We start from the raw sequence: 13,800 nt of genomic DNA, 5'->3' as shown, positions 1-13,800 counted from the left end.
TTGGGGGGGGGGGGTTGGAGGCCATATCTGGCAGTGCTTAGGATACCATATGTGGTATCAGGATTAAACCAGCATCAGCCATCTAAAAGGCAAGGACTTTACCCACTGTTATATAGCTCTGGCCTCTATCATGTCTGTTTTTTAAGTGTAAAATTGCCCCCAGGCTGTGGAACGGGTGAGAGCCCTCCCCACCCCAAGGGATCCAGCCCGGGCAGCCAACCTCCGGCAGCCAACCTCCACTGCACCACCACTGCCACGCTCCAGGCTGCTTTCTGGAGCGCAGGCCAAGCCTCACGCAAAAATGCAGTCCCATGGAACCCAGATAATGTGGAACTTTGGTGACCTTGGACTCTGGACTCAAGGGACCTGGAACAGAGCCTCTGCCTGCTTCCCCCAGTCTCAGGTGACCCAAGTATCACACCCATAAGCCACACCCTGCCGGCAACAGGCACCAGATAATCTCATCAGTCATCCTCCAGAACTCATGGATGCTCCTCCCAGATGGGAGTATAGAAGGAGGCCCCCATAACCATGCTACCAGACTCCGCACCAGGCTGTGTGGTGGGTGAGAGCTCTCGTCACCCCAAGGGACCCAGCCCTGGCAGCCGACCTCCACTGCCCAACCACCACCATGCTCCAGGCCACTTTCCGGACCGCAAAGCAGCTGTGCGACACATTATAAGACACTTCCTACCCATTTATGCCTCTCGGAGAGCCCGGCAAGCTACCAATAGTATCCTGCCCGCACAGGCAGAGCCTGGCAATCTCCCAGTGGTGTATTCGATATGCCAAATACAGTAATGACAATAGGACTCATTCCCCTGACCCTGAAAGAGACACCAACTATTGAGAAAAGATGAGTAAGAAAAGGCTGCTAAAACTTCAGGGCTGGGAGGAATAGAGATGTTACTGGCACCCGCTTGATTAAGTCGAAGATAAACGGGATGACAGTGATACAGTGAAAATTTCCCCCACATTTTAAGGTAAAAGCAAAATTAAATATTACTAAATTAGAAAAGAGAAAAATTAAAAATACAGGGGCTGGACAGACATTACAGAGGGTAGGGTGTTTGCCTTGCATGCAACTGACCCGGTTCCATCCCTGGTATCCCATATGACCCCTGGATTACCACCTGAAGTAATTCCTGAGTGCATAGCCAGGAGTAACCCCTTAACATCGCCGGGTATGGCCCCAAAATTTAAAAAAAAAAAAAAACCTAAAACACTAATAATCTCACAATCTAAAAAAAAAAAGCTGTAGTTTTCTTGCAAACAGTATTTAATTCACCTGAAGCATATCTTATAATTCTATGTCTAATTTTCTTCATATTAAAATAAATTTTTTCTCCATGAACCTGTTCAACATTAAATTGATTTTTAAATGTAACCACACTTACTGAACAAACAAAGCAATTCATTAATCAAATAACTGCTCTTTCACTTATAAAAAAAAATTTAGTGTATTACTACTTTCGAATAGTCCTAGTATGCTGAGGGGACTATATGGGATGCCTGGGATCGAACTCGGATCAGCCACGATCCCCATTGCTTGGGCATCCACACACAACTATCTTAATATCATTTATCCATTGACTTGAAATCCATTCACTTTAATCACAAAATCAGCCACCTGAATAAGTCTGAATAAGTTTGAGGTGTTTCTAGTCCTCACTTGATAAGCAAAAGGAAATTGCCCCATGTTTTCTCAACACAGCAGGCAGAAGTAATAGCATTGGCCAGCTTCCACCCCGTCCACCTCGGGGGCTCACTTAGGTTCCCCGCAGCATTTGCAAACACACACCTGGCCTGAGAACATTCAGGGAAGACAAAGCGTTTGCAAAAGCACCCCCAGCCTTTGGTTTCTCTTCCTCCTTCTCGCTTTCCATATCCATTTCCTCGTCTCCGGGTTCACTGATGACAGCTCCGTCCTCCGGATTGGCATCTTTAACATGTCCCATTTTGTCCAGCGGTGGCTCATCTACAGTTTTGGAAATAAGAATTTAAACTTATTTAACTTATTGACATCACTTAAACTTAATGACATCAAACCTGATCAACCGAGGTAGTCTGTGTTTAATTACGGGCTCAATTCGTGGAAACTGAAACTATTTTATAATGACTTATTAAAAAACCCTCAACTCCCCACAGTATGAAAATGGCACACGACAACAGCCATGAGGAGGAAATGAGGCAGCACAGGAACAAGCTGCTCCAGCCTACCAAGATACCATGAGAGGAACTTTACTAGTAGGCTAAAATGACCAAGATACCATGAGAGGAAGTTTACTAGTAGGCTAAAATGAGCTGTTTCTTCCTCGTAGCTCCCAGTGTTGGTCAGTGTTGCATTAAACTGCATCTGAGGGGGCGCTCTACTGCAAACCAAGTGTACAGACCAGACAAACCTCACTGATGTGCAATTTCAGAACTTCTCTTCACCCTTCGCCTGAAGGGGTGAACCCTCGATTCTGGGTGATCCTGACCCACTGCCTGAGAGTGCACTGCTAAAGGAGCAGACACAACCCGATACTTGCTAGGGTTCCGGAATCAGAACAAAGGAACAACACAGAGAAGAGGGGGCAAAAGTAAGCCAGAGAGGAAGGTGTGGGACACTAGCTGGGGCGACAGACATGGTTATCACGCTATGCCTGAGTGTTTCACATCACAACAGACTGTGCTCAGGGAACCAGGCAATGCTGGGGATCAAATGCAGACCCCCTGTGTGGAAAAGCTGCACTCGAGCCCTTGAGCTACCACTCAGCCCAGTCACTATTTGTTCTCTGCATTTTTCTGCTTCACACCAAGAAGCTAGCTTGTAAACTAGTTCTATTATCCCACATATGGCTCAGGCAAAAATGAAGGAGAAAAAAAAAGTTTTTACCTCAGAGCACCATACATACAAACAACAAACAACAAACAGGAAGACAAGAGTTTGTTTTAAATAATATTCTTCTGTTTCCCAAGAATGTTCTGCCGCCCCCCCCCCCCAAATAGCCCTCAAGTCTCTGATTCTGTAACCATACTCTTGTCCAAATTCCCAGGAAAATATTCTCCCTTCCCACTGACCCCAATTTTACAAAGATCTAGGTCACTCTAATTTTTTATTGGTGTTTAGGGCCATGCCCAGAGGTGCTCGGGTTAACTCTTGGCTCTGCACTCAGGAATTACTCGATGGCTCAGGGGACCATATGGGATACCAGGGATCAAAAGTGGGTCAATGGAATGCCTAGTGCCATACCTGCTGAACTCTCTCTAGCCTCTAGAGGTCACTCTGCTTGAGATTAATCACTTTCTAAACTACCTGACAGGCCAGACTTCCTTCTACAGTACAACCTAACATTGGGAGCTTTTTAAAATCAAGGCAAGCTGGATGCAGCAGAAAACTATGTATTTTGGGCCAGAGATATTACAGTGGGCAAGGTGCGTGTGTTGCACACGGCCAACTTTGGTTTGATTTCTGGCACCCCTTATGGTCCCCCAATTAACTCCTGCCAGGAGTTAATTCCTGAGTACAGAACCAGAAGTAAACCTTGAGTCCTGCTAGGTGCAGCCCAAAAACAAAATACAAAACCATATATTCCCTTTTGCCCTACTACATCAATGGCTCATAACTGTCAACATAACCTGTGAAAAGGTTATGTTGTCAGTTATGAGACAGTTATTACAAATCACCTCAGAGAATAAAATGATTTCTGCATATTTTGAAGAATGCAACTGCCAAATGAAGTTAATGAGTATCTGCTTTTGACGAGTATCTGCTTTTGATTACGCAAATTCAAGCAAAGCATGGTGAAAACTGCAGTTTGGGAAGCGGTCATGGATCATTCTTCCACTTCATAAAACAAGATGCAAAGGGCCAAGAGACACAGTACAGGGGTTAGGGAGCTTGCCTTGCCTGCAGCCAACCCCGATTGCATCCCCAACACCAATCACGATTCCCCAAATGCCACCAGCAATGCTCCCTAGGCACAGAACCAGGAGTGGCCTAATGTGTCCCCCACTCCCAAAGGGGCCAAGGTTATGTCTCTGTGAAACAGCACTTGTGTGGATGAGGCTCTGGGTTCAATTTCCTGTATCTTCAAATAAAACAAACAGATGCTAAAAATCTTTTCTTGTAACCTCAATTTCTCCTCCCATGACCTCAAAAATCACCTCTTATGACCTCACTTTCTTTTACCACTGCTTCAGAAAAAAAAAAAAACTGCTTTCAATTAAATTTCCCGTTACCTCAAATTTGTTAAGGTTCTCCCTCTTTTGTTTCAGGAGGCAGAAAATAAAGAAAAGGGGGATTGGGTGGTGCACAAGGCTTATTCCTGGATCTGTAGACAGCAACCACTGGAGGGTGCTCTGGGCCACCACATGGAGTGCCAGGACTCGGCACAAGAGCCTTACCCGTCTGCATCTCCCGGCCCCAAACTCGCCCTCTTGATTCTGACATCCTGGCCTCTCTGTCTACTGTCACCTGCCTCTCCAAAGCAATATGCACCTGCTCCCTATCACTTTTCAGCAACTACACCAAGGATGAGCCTGGCAAACAGCCCTGATTTCTCCCGTTCCCGGTCCACCAACTAACCCAACGCCTGCAGCCAACATTAGCTAAGTTTACCTGCTGAGCAATTTAGAAGCTTCCTCCAGTTCAGCTTCTCTAGTACCCGCTGTACTACAGCTCCAGCCCTGCTCTGGCTCTTATTTGTTTGGGGGCCACACCTGGCCATAATCAGAGCTTACTCTGGGCTCTGTGTTCAGGGATCACTCCTGGCGGTCCTTGGGGAACTATGCAGTGCCGGGATCTAATCTGAAGGTGTGTGCAAGGCACACTCCTCAACCCCTGAACTGTATCTCTCTGACCTCACTTTTTTTTTTAAGCTTTCCATGATTACGTCAATAAGTAATCGTATTATCTTCATTTTTTCAATCTACATCTTTATACTGACTGGCCACTTCAAATGCCAAAGTCAAGTCAGTCTTCTAGGAAGAGCAGATTTAGAAGATGAGTTCTAAGTGGAGACTGGCAATGAATACTCATCTGGGGCTGGGATGTGTCTGGGAATGGTGAGCGGGCTTAGCACCTGGGCACCTTAACTGAGTGGTCAGTGAGTGCAAGGGTGAGCTGTGTGGAGAGGGAAGGCAGGTCGGCCCCAAAGAGGACTTGGAAACCAGGTTCTTGTTCCGGCCACTAAACCCAACAGAAAACTGGCCTTGCCCTGCTCTCATTTCTCCTGACCTTTCCTGTACTAATTCCGCGTCCACAGTTGGTTCTTGATGACTTGGGGAAAATGAGGCAGTTACCCCCACAGAATAACTGGGTCCCCTAAAAATAGTCCTCTTCCCACTGTGTCCTCATTTCTTCACCAAACGTGTGATGATTCGTTCTCTCAGACACTGTGGCACAAAATCTCCAACTCGACTCTTCAGTGCAAGAGGGGAAGCGTTTTTACCCAACTTCCCTTGGGGTATTTCTTTCATCTTTTCTTTCCATTTCTTTCCCCACATGTAAAGCAAGTATTTTTAACTCAACTCTAATTCAGAAAAGCCTCAGTCTGAACCCACTGAGACCTTTAAACCCACCAGTAGTGGATCCAAGCTGGCCCCTGCATTTACACTGCTCTCAGCTTCAGGTTGCTCCTCAGACCATCCGCACTTTGCTCTAGTAACAGGTAAAAGTTCCAACCAGCACCTCACCATTACACGGCAATGCCGAAGCTTTTAGTGGACACTAAACATACTCCACAATCTCCCAATAACTTATCTTTAGCCCTTAACCTCTACTTCTGCCACAAGCTGGCCACCTGGGGCTGTCAGGGTACCTGATATTTTCTGAAAGTTATTTCATTTTTTACTTAAAAAAAAATATATATATAAGATTATATCCCTATTTTTGCTTTCCCATCTTTCAGAACTTCAATGATCAAAGTGCCATCTTCCAATGCCACATTATCTCTAAAGTATTCTTTCTCCTGCCTCTGAAAATTACCATTGGAACCACTACCACTCACTGGACCCTTTGCCAAACACTGGCCACAACAGACTATATTCAGAATGCAATGACATATTTTATCCACATTATGCTTGTAGCTGAAAAAGCGGAAGACAATTCCACCTTTAACTTCACAGGAAGAAAAAAATGGGTCCCACGCTCCTGCATGAGAATAATCAAGAGCCCAGCAGACTGTGATGGACCCACTTTCCTAGAGACAGGACTCAGAGAGGACAGGAGAGTTTACTGACCAGCACAGAAGACAGGAGAGCTGGCAGAACGGGGCCTTTATCCATCAATCCTGCCAGCCCGTGGCTAAGCAGAAGCACCAACAACACTAAACTTAGCATACTCAAAAGTTCTGTCAGGATTAAATATCTGTCAACAGTCCACCAAGCCTGTCTCTAAAACACAAACCCAGGAATTTGGAGATCAGAAACATCACAGGAATGGGGCTGCTTTCTAAAAATGCACTTACGATGCAACTGTCAGAATGAAGCCATAGAACTGTTTCTGACCCCTAGACAGAATTAGATGAAGGAGTTCAAAACACTGACAGCAGCAAATCCAGCAAATCCATCTCTCCCGCGAGAAAGCGCTATCACTGGCCATTTCTAAGAAATCCATTAGCTCAGTACTTACTGTCGGCTGAGGAGTTGAGTTCTGTCTTAATCTTCGACTTTTCAAGATCTTCTTTATATTCTTTCTTAAGCAACTTCACTATTTTTTTACTGTAACTTGATTTCTTCACTTTGAAAACTTCTTCATTTTCTTAAAAAAGAAAAAATGAGATTTGTAGCCATCATTTCCAGTGTCAGTGTCTCCCTCCTAACTGACAGCACCTTACATGCAAATCAGGACACTCCAGCACACACAGTCACAGGTCACCTGAAAGTCATTTCAAACCTACAGACTCTCAAAAAACAAAGTCAACCATAAATTAGTGTGCACTGTCAAACTTGATACCCTTGTTGTGGGGCTACTCTGTGGTGCTGGCAGCATACTCCTGCCTTTGCACTTTGCTCAGGAGGGGTCACTGGCCGAGCCCGGAAGACCCTATGCAGTGCTGGGGAACCCATGTTCTATTGCTCCAACCCTAAATGCAATACTTTTAAAAGGCACAACATAGTAGCTTCCTAGAATTTTTCTGATTGTTTACCCTAAACCATTTATTTCGGGGGGTGGAGGGGGCGGCAGAAACCCCACCACCACTGACAAAATACATCATTACAAGATAATAAGGTACCACAGACAAAATTTCTAAGATGAAAAAGTGATGTTTGAAATTATGATGTCTGAGAGTTGGATATGAAGGGACGTCTCTGGCCAAGCTGGGTTGGATTGGGGGCACCACAAAGGGTCCCCTGAGCCTTACCAGGAAAAGTCTTTGAGGGTTGCCAGATGTGGCCTTAAAGCCCCAAAATTTAAATAGGAAAAAAAAGAAAAGCAATTTTCAAGTCTGGGTTACTCTCCTTCATCACAACCTGATACACTGTTCAAGAAAGACTAAGCTTGGGAGCACATCACTTTTCAAAAATAAACTGAGGTGATGTGGCTAACACCTTCCAAAAGGACATTTCCAAGCCATCCACAAGAACATTGCAACCAACAGTCCCTGCACCACCAAAACAAACAAACAAAAAAAAATCTGCCTGTGCTCCTTCTTAAAGAAACCTCCTGGAAAGGCTCAGAGATTAAAATGGCCCCACTTCGCCGAAAACCCCTGCAAATACATCTTCCCGAGCTCCAGATGCAGGCGGTGATTTTTAAGGGGAAATCTCGATTTCCTTTTTTAAAGTCTCTGGCTGGGACTGGAGCTATAGTACAGCAGGTAGGGCGTTTGCCTTGCACGTTGCCGACCCAGTTTTCATCCCCAGCATCCCATATGGTCCCCAGAGCACCTCCAGGAGTTAATTCCTGAGTGCAGAGCCAGGAGTAACCCCTGTGCATCACAGGGGGTGACCCAAAAAAGCAATAAAAAGTCTATGGCTTCTACCAACACACTCATCTTGGGGCGACAAGTCTGACCATGAAGGAGGAGAGCTCACTGGCAGGAAGCAGGAAAAAGATCGAAGGCTGCAGGAAGTGCGGTGGGGAGGGGGTGGAATCAAAATCCACTGCAGCCTGGGATTGGGATTGGGTTGGACAGACTCTTGGGAGTAAAATCACACCTATCCCTGCAGTGTTGCAAAAGCCAACGGGGAGCGCGGCCGGATATCCGTGCCACCGTTTACTTTCCAGGTGAGGGACCTGGGGAGGGAGGGAGAAAAACTGAGGCCCGGCCATTGCAAAGGACCGGACCAAGGTCACTCAAGACGCACGGCGACAACTCCCAGACGGAGAGAGGGGGGTGTGTTGGGGGGGGGGGGGAAGCTCCGGGTGACGCACGAGCAGAGTGCGAACAACACCCGAGGGAGACGCACGGGTGCAGAGTCGTCGGGTCCGTTTCTCCCCCCTCCCCCCGCAGGTGCAGCCCTAGAGGAGGCCCCACACCCCACACTTTGGTGCTCACTGGAGCATCAGGGAGAAGCAAAAAAAAAAAAAAAGAATAAAGAAAAGAAAAAGAGACACAACCGGGTGTGTATGGGAAGGACACCTCTGCGGGATCTGGCCCCGCGGAGGGGTGGGGTGGGGGTGGGAGAGAAACGCCCTCGGGGGGGGGGGCGAGGAGGACGAGGAGGAGGACGACGAGGAGGAGGGCAAGGAGGAGGCGGGCGAGGAAGAGGAGGAGGAGGGCGAGAAGGAGGAGGAGGCGGCAGCAGTTAAGAAAAGGCTGGCGGCGGGGCGGGAACTCGTGCCCCGTCCGAGCAGACGGCCGGAGGCGGGCACAGAGTGCGGCGGGCAGGTCGGGGAAGGGGAGGCCATCGGGGCGCGGCGGTTACCTTCCTCCTCGTCCTGGAAGCTCAGCAGACTGGCCCTGGGCACCTCTTTGTTCTCGCGCGGCCTCTTACGCGGCTTCAGCCCGTTGCCGGGCTCGGCGCCGCCGGGGAAGCCGCCCCCAGCCTCGGCGGCGGGGCCCGCGGGGAGCGCGGCGGGCGGTGGCGGCTGCGGCTGCGACTGCGGCGGCCCCGGGCCCAGGAGCGACTCCCCGCCGGGGGCCCGGTCGCCGCCGCCGCCGCCGCCGCCGCCGCCGCCGCCCGGCTCCTCGCCCGCGCCCGGCAGCGGCAGCAGCGGCGGCGGCGGCGGCTCCTGCTCGTCGTCGCGCTCTCGCTCCTCCTCCTCCGAGTCGTTCCGCTTGCGCACGTTCACTCGCCGGGCCTTTCGGAACATTGTCGCGGCCCACGGCGCTCTCGCACCCGCTGCCACCCCGCGGCCCCGGCCGGCTCACGGGGCGGGAGCCCGCGACGGCGCACGCGCGCTGCTTCCTCTCTCCCCACACACACACGCGCGCACACACAAGCACACGCGCGCACGCACACCCGGCGCGCACACACACCAACACGCGCGCACACTTAACTCCCACCCCAGCCCCGCACCGCCGCCAGCACCAACCCCGGGTCCCCGCCGGGGCCGGCCCCCGCTCTCCCGCTTCCACGCACTGGGCCAGCGGCGCAGGCGCCGAGCCGCCGCGCTCTCGGAGAGAACCCGGCCCCTCTCGCGAGAACGCCCGCACTCGGCACCGGCCTCTGTCGGCCCGGAGGACCGATGACACGGTGCCGGCCGACGAGTCACAAAGAGGATCATAGAGATGAAGGAGCCAGAGCAGCCGTCCGGGCGCTCCCGCGACCCGCGGTGCTGCAGTGCGTCTTCCGCGTTGACGCGCCGTCACGTGAGGAAGCCTCCCGCCAAGGTGCCGGGAGGGACGGCTGAATGCTGGACGGTGGGGGATGGGAGAGGGCTGCGGGGATGCTCCCTGAAGGTGCCCCCCGCCCCCGTTTGGGAAGGAAGGAGGCACGCGAGGAGGGAGGGTTATTCTTCTCGAAACTGGAAATTGAGCCGTGATCTGGCCTCGATCACCAATTGCACTTAACAACGTGCCTTATTTCCTCCACCGTCGCGTTCCGGGACCACCTGTCAAAGCTTGGAGTTTCCTTTCCGACGACACGTTCCCTGATTGTCGAACCCCTTCTTTTCTACGGCATCCAAAGCCAAGCTGCTGCCCAAGGAATGCCGAGTTTGCTAGAGGCTCTATGGCGAGAGCATAGAGCCTCAAACATAGCAAATTTATTTTTTTAAGTGAAAGTGGTGGTGTCCCATTTCAGATCTGTGTCACTCAGAGATAATCGTTTTAGCTTACTTCTCAAGCCATCCCTGGAACCAACCAGGAAGTTGAACTTACATGCTTTGCATTGCATCTTCAAACTCAGGAACCGTTTTCTTGCAGAAAGGGAGTTCAAGGTAGTAGGGACCCCCAGAGCCCCCAAGTCTAGAAGCCTCTAGTTTACCACCGAAGGTTTAGAGACCCCTGATGAACAATGTAAACCCAAATGCCTATTTTAAGGAGTCAACTTTTTTTTTTTGAACAATGTGTAGTCTGTTTTCAGTCTAATGAAACTTGGTTTCCATCTAAATGTAGCACGTCTCTCTGACCCAGCTGCATAACTATTGTTGGAATATAGCCCAATGTATGTAACCAGTTTCATTTTAAAAAATGCTAAAGATGTTATTTACAGTCTTGCAGATGTTATTTCTCAATCAGCTTTGAAAAATGATTGTCTCAGTAGAAGGAACTAGAATAAGGATAGCTAGGTCCCAATGTATGTGCTTGTAATTTTGCTCATTCTGACACCTACCAGTGCCTATTTCCCTCCACTAACCTCTCCAGATTTTATTAAATATAAGTTCCAAATGGAAGTCAAAGACCCCAAGCTCACCAAGAATTTCAGTTTCATACTTATTCTTTTGCTTTTTCTATGACTGACTGGATTTGAGATCAGTCCTGCCAGCTACTCCCTTTCAGAAAGAGGGAGATAATCTCCATCTAGGCTGAGATTGGCAACATCTTCTCTCTTTGGAAAGGTTAATAACAACTTGCTTCTATTTCACTCGCATTACACAGCAGTTTTATTTTGACTGCTCAGCATTGATTTAAGTTCAGATTCCACCAGAGTTCTGTTGGAGAAATCGAACTCCATCTCCCATGACAAAAATTCCAATTAAGCTTGGTCTGGCTCTGACACAGAGCCAAGAGACGGATCTGCAGTAACCTGAGGAGGCCAGAGGTAGTGAGAAGTGCAGAATATCTGAGTTATTATCTGGGTCTAAAATTTCAAAAAGGTCTTCCACTATATAAGTAAGGATGGAATATGGATCAAGGGGACAAACTCTTGCTGTTGAAAATAGAACCAAGATAATGAAAGATGAATGGCAATCTACATGTTTCAAGAAAGGCCATAAGTAAATCCTTAAGTTCTCTTGCTCCCCACACAAGCCAAAAATCTTTCTACTACAAGTTAAAAATTTGATGGGTATTAAATTTTCTAAAATGAAATCACTGCTTTTATTGCCTATAGATCAGTACACTATCTAAATCTAATTATCTTTTACTGAATTTTTTTAATTCTATTAGACTTTTTGTTGAAACAAGCAATATAAATAAATTATTTTGTGCCTGCTAAGGTTTGGGGAGTGGGTGGAAAACTGGGCACAATGGTGAAGGGAAGGTCATATTGGCCAGTGGGATTGGTGTTGGAACATTGAATATCCAAACAACTTCGTATACCATGGTGTTTAAATAAAGTTAAAAAAAAATTTAAAAAAACCCTAAACAGTATTATTCTATGCTTGCCTGGAAGCAAGTTTGCAGATATTTGTCATTTATTCTATTTATTCCTGCTATTCTATTCTTTCCAGGGTTCATATATGCACTCTAAACTATTTTACATAGGGGATATCCCATTCTTGGTTTTTTATTTTTATTTATTTTTTGTTACAGAGAGAAGTTCCCACAAAAATGATATTTTGTTGTTTGTGTGTGTGTTTCCATTACTTAAAAGCAAAAAGAGATGCGGGCTCGGCGGCTGCGGGTAACGTAGGGCACCATGGCAGCACAGCACCATCTCTATGATGCCGTTGTGATCGGGGCTGGCATCCAGGGCTGCTTCACTGCATACCACCTGGCCAAACACAAGAAGAAGGTCCTCTTGCTGGAGCAGTTTTTCCTACCGCACTCCCGAGGCAGCTCTCACGGGCAGAGCCGGATCATCCGCAGGGCGTACCCTGAAGACTTTTACACCAACATGATGGACGAGTGCTACAAGATGTGGGCCCAGCTGGAGCACGAGACTGGGACCCAGCTACACAGGCAGACGGGATTCCTGCTGCTGGGAATGAAGGAGAATCCAGAGTTGAAGACCATCAAGGCTACTCTGGCTAGGCACGGGGTGGAGCACCAGTGGCTCCAACCTGAAGAGCTGAAGCAGCGTTTTCCCAACATGCGGCCAGCAAGTGGAGAGACGGGCCTCTTGGATGAGTCTGGAGGGATCCTCTATGCTGACAAGGCGCTCAGAGCCCTCCAGAATGCAATTCAACAGCTAGGAGGGATAGTGCGTGATGGAGAGAAGGTGCTGGAGATCAAATCAGGACAACCAGTCACAGTGACAACACCTTCTGGGAGCTACCAAGGCAAGAGCTTGATCATCACTGCAGGCCCTTGGACCAACAGGCTCCTCCGGCCCCTGGGAGCTGAGCTGCCTCTCCAGACACTGCGGATCAATGTATGTTACTGGCGAGAGAAAGTTCCTGGGAGCTATGGTGCAGCCTTTCCGTGCTTCCTGAGCCTGGAACGCAGCCTGGGTCCCCACCACGTGTATGGGCTGCCCTCTCGAGAGTACCCAGGGATGATGAAGGTCTGCTATCACCACGGCAACAAGGTGGATCCAGAGGAGCGGGACTGCCCGGAGGGCCCCTCTGACATCCCGGATGTCCAGATCCTGCGCGACTTTGTCAGCAAACACTTACCAGACCTTGAGTCGGAACCTGCCATTGTAGAACGCTGCATGTACACGAACACTCCTGATGAGCATTTTGTTCTTGACCGACACCCAAAGTACGACAACATTATCATTGGTGCTGGATTCTCTGGGCACGGATTCAAGCTGTCCCCTGTGGTGGGGAAGATCCTGTATGAATTAAGCATGAAACTAACGCCTTCCTATGACTTGACACCTTTTCGAATCAGCCGCTTCCCTAGCCTGGGAAGAGCCAGCCTTTGATCCTGGGCAGCAGCCTCTTCTGTGCCCCGGAGCTAAGAAGGAATCGCAGAGGAAGGAAGTGGAGAGAGTCTCAGATGAAGCAGAGTGACAACACGCTCTTTCTGCTTCTCCCGAGCCCCCTGCAAATAGGAATGATTGAATCTCTCTTCCCTCCCTTGTCAGCTCCTCGGTCCCACACTTTGCTTTCAGAAGGTCTATCAGATATTCCATAATCATAGAGTAATGAAGCCCTTAGAGATGGCGATGAAGCTCCTTCTCTCTCTCTCTCTCTCTCTCTCTCTCTCTCTCTCTCTCTCTCTCTCCTCTCCTCTCCTCTCCTCTCCTCTCCTCTCCTCTCCTCTCCTCTCTCTGTGTATATGTGGTGGGGATCACATCAGCAGTTCCAGCTTAGTGCTTGAGATTTGCTATCAGAGCATCAGACTGGGAGTCCCTGTGTGCAAAACATGCAGTCTAGTCCTTTGAACTATCTCCCTGACCCTGAGGTGAATCTCTTAATAAGAAGGGGCATAAGGAGTGGCCAGGAGACCAGAGCAGTGATCTGAGTGGTCTCTGGGGCAGGGCTGTGGCTCAGGGTAGAGTACCTGCCTTGTGTGCTTGAAGCCAGGATCTCCTTAATTCTGTCGGGTGCCATTCTTGGCTTGGCCCATCTAACCCTCAGTTCTAAAACCAAGT

General features: G+C 48.9%; 2 protein-coding genes across 2 annotated transcripts in view; one reads left to right on the top strand and one right to left on the bottom strand.

The window, feature by feature from the left end:
- The window catches only part of PAXBP1 (PAX3 and PAX7 binding protein 1), a 38,011-nt gene extending 28,650 nt beyond the window's left edge, over nt 1-9,361 (bottom strand). Inside the window, exons 1-3 of the mRNA XM_056109359.1 lie at nt 8,857-9,361; nt 6,617-6,745; nt 1,802-1,978 (exon numbers count right to left, since the gene is read on the bottom strand). Of these exons, the coding sequence (XP_055965334.1) occupies nt 1,802-1,978; nt 6,617-6,745; nt 8,857-9,244 (694 nt within the window). The 5' untranslated portion in view covers nt 9,245-9,361. The remainder of the gene's footprint in view (nt 1-1,801; nt 1,979-6,616; nt 6,746-8,856) is intronic.
- Nucleotides 9,362-11,936: 2,575 nt separating this feature from the next.
- Nucleotides 11,937-13,137, top strand: LOC130018556 (peroxisomal sarcosine oxidase-like). The gene has a single exon (XM_056109302.1). It carries the CDS (start codon nt 11,956-11,958, stop codon nt 13,126-13,128), a length of 1,173 nt encoding a protein of 390 aa, XP_055965277.1. The 5' UTR covers nt 11,937-11,955; the 3' UTR covers nt 13,129-13,137.
- The last annotated feature ends 663 nt before the right edge of the window (nt 13,138-13,800 follow it).

This window comes from Sorex fumeus, unplaced genomic scaffold, assembly GCF_029834395.1.
Source record: "Sorex fumeus unplaced genomic scaffold, SorFum_2.1 ptg000265l, whole genome shotgun sequence".
Lineage (NCBI taxonomy): Eukaryota > Metazoa > Chordata > Mammalia > Eulipotyphla > Soricidae > Sorex > Sorex fumeus.
Note: the sequence above shows the minus strand (reverse complement) of the source record. Positions and strands in the feature narration are given on the sequence as shown.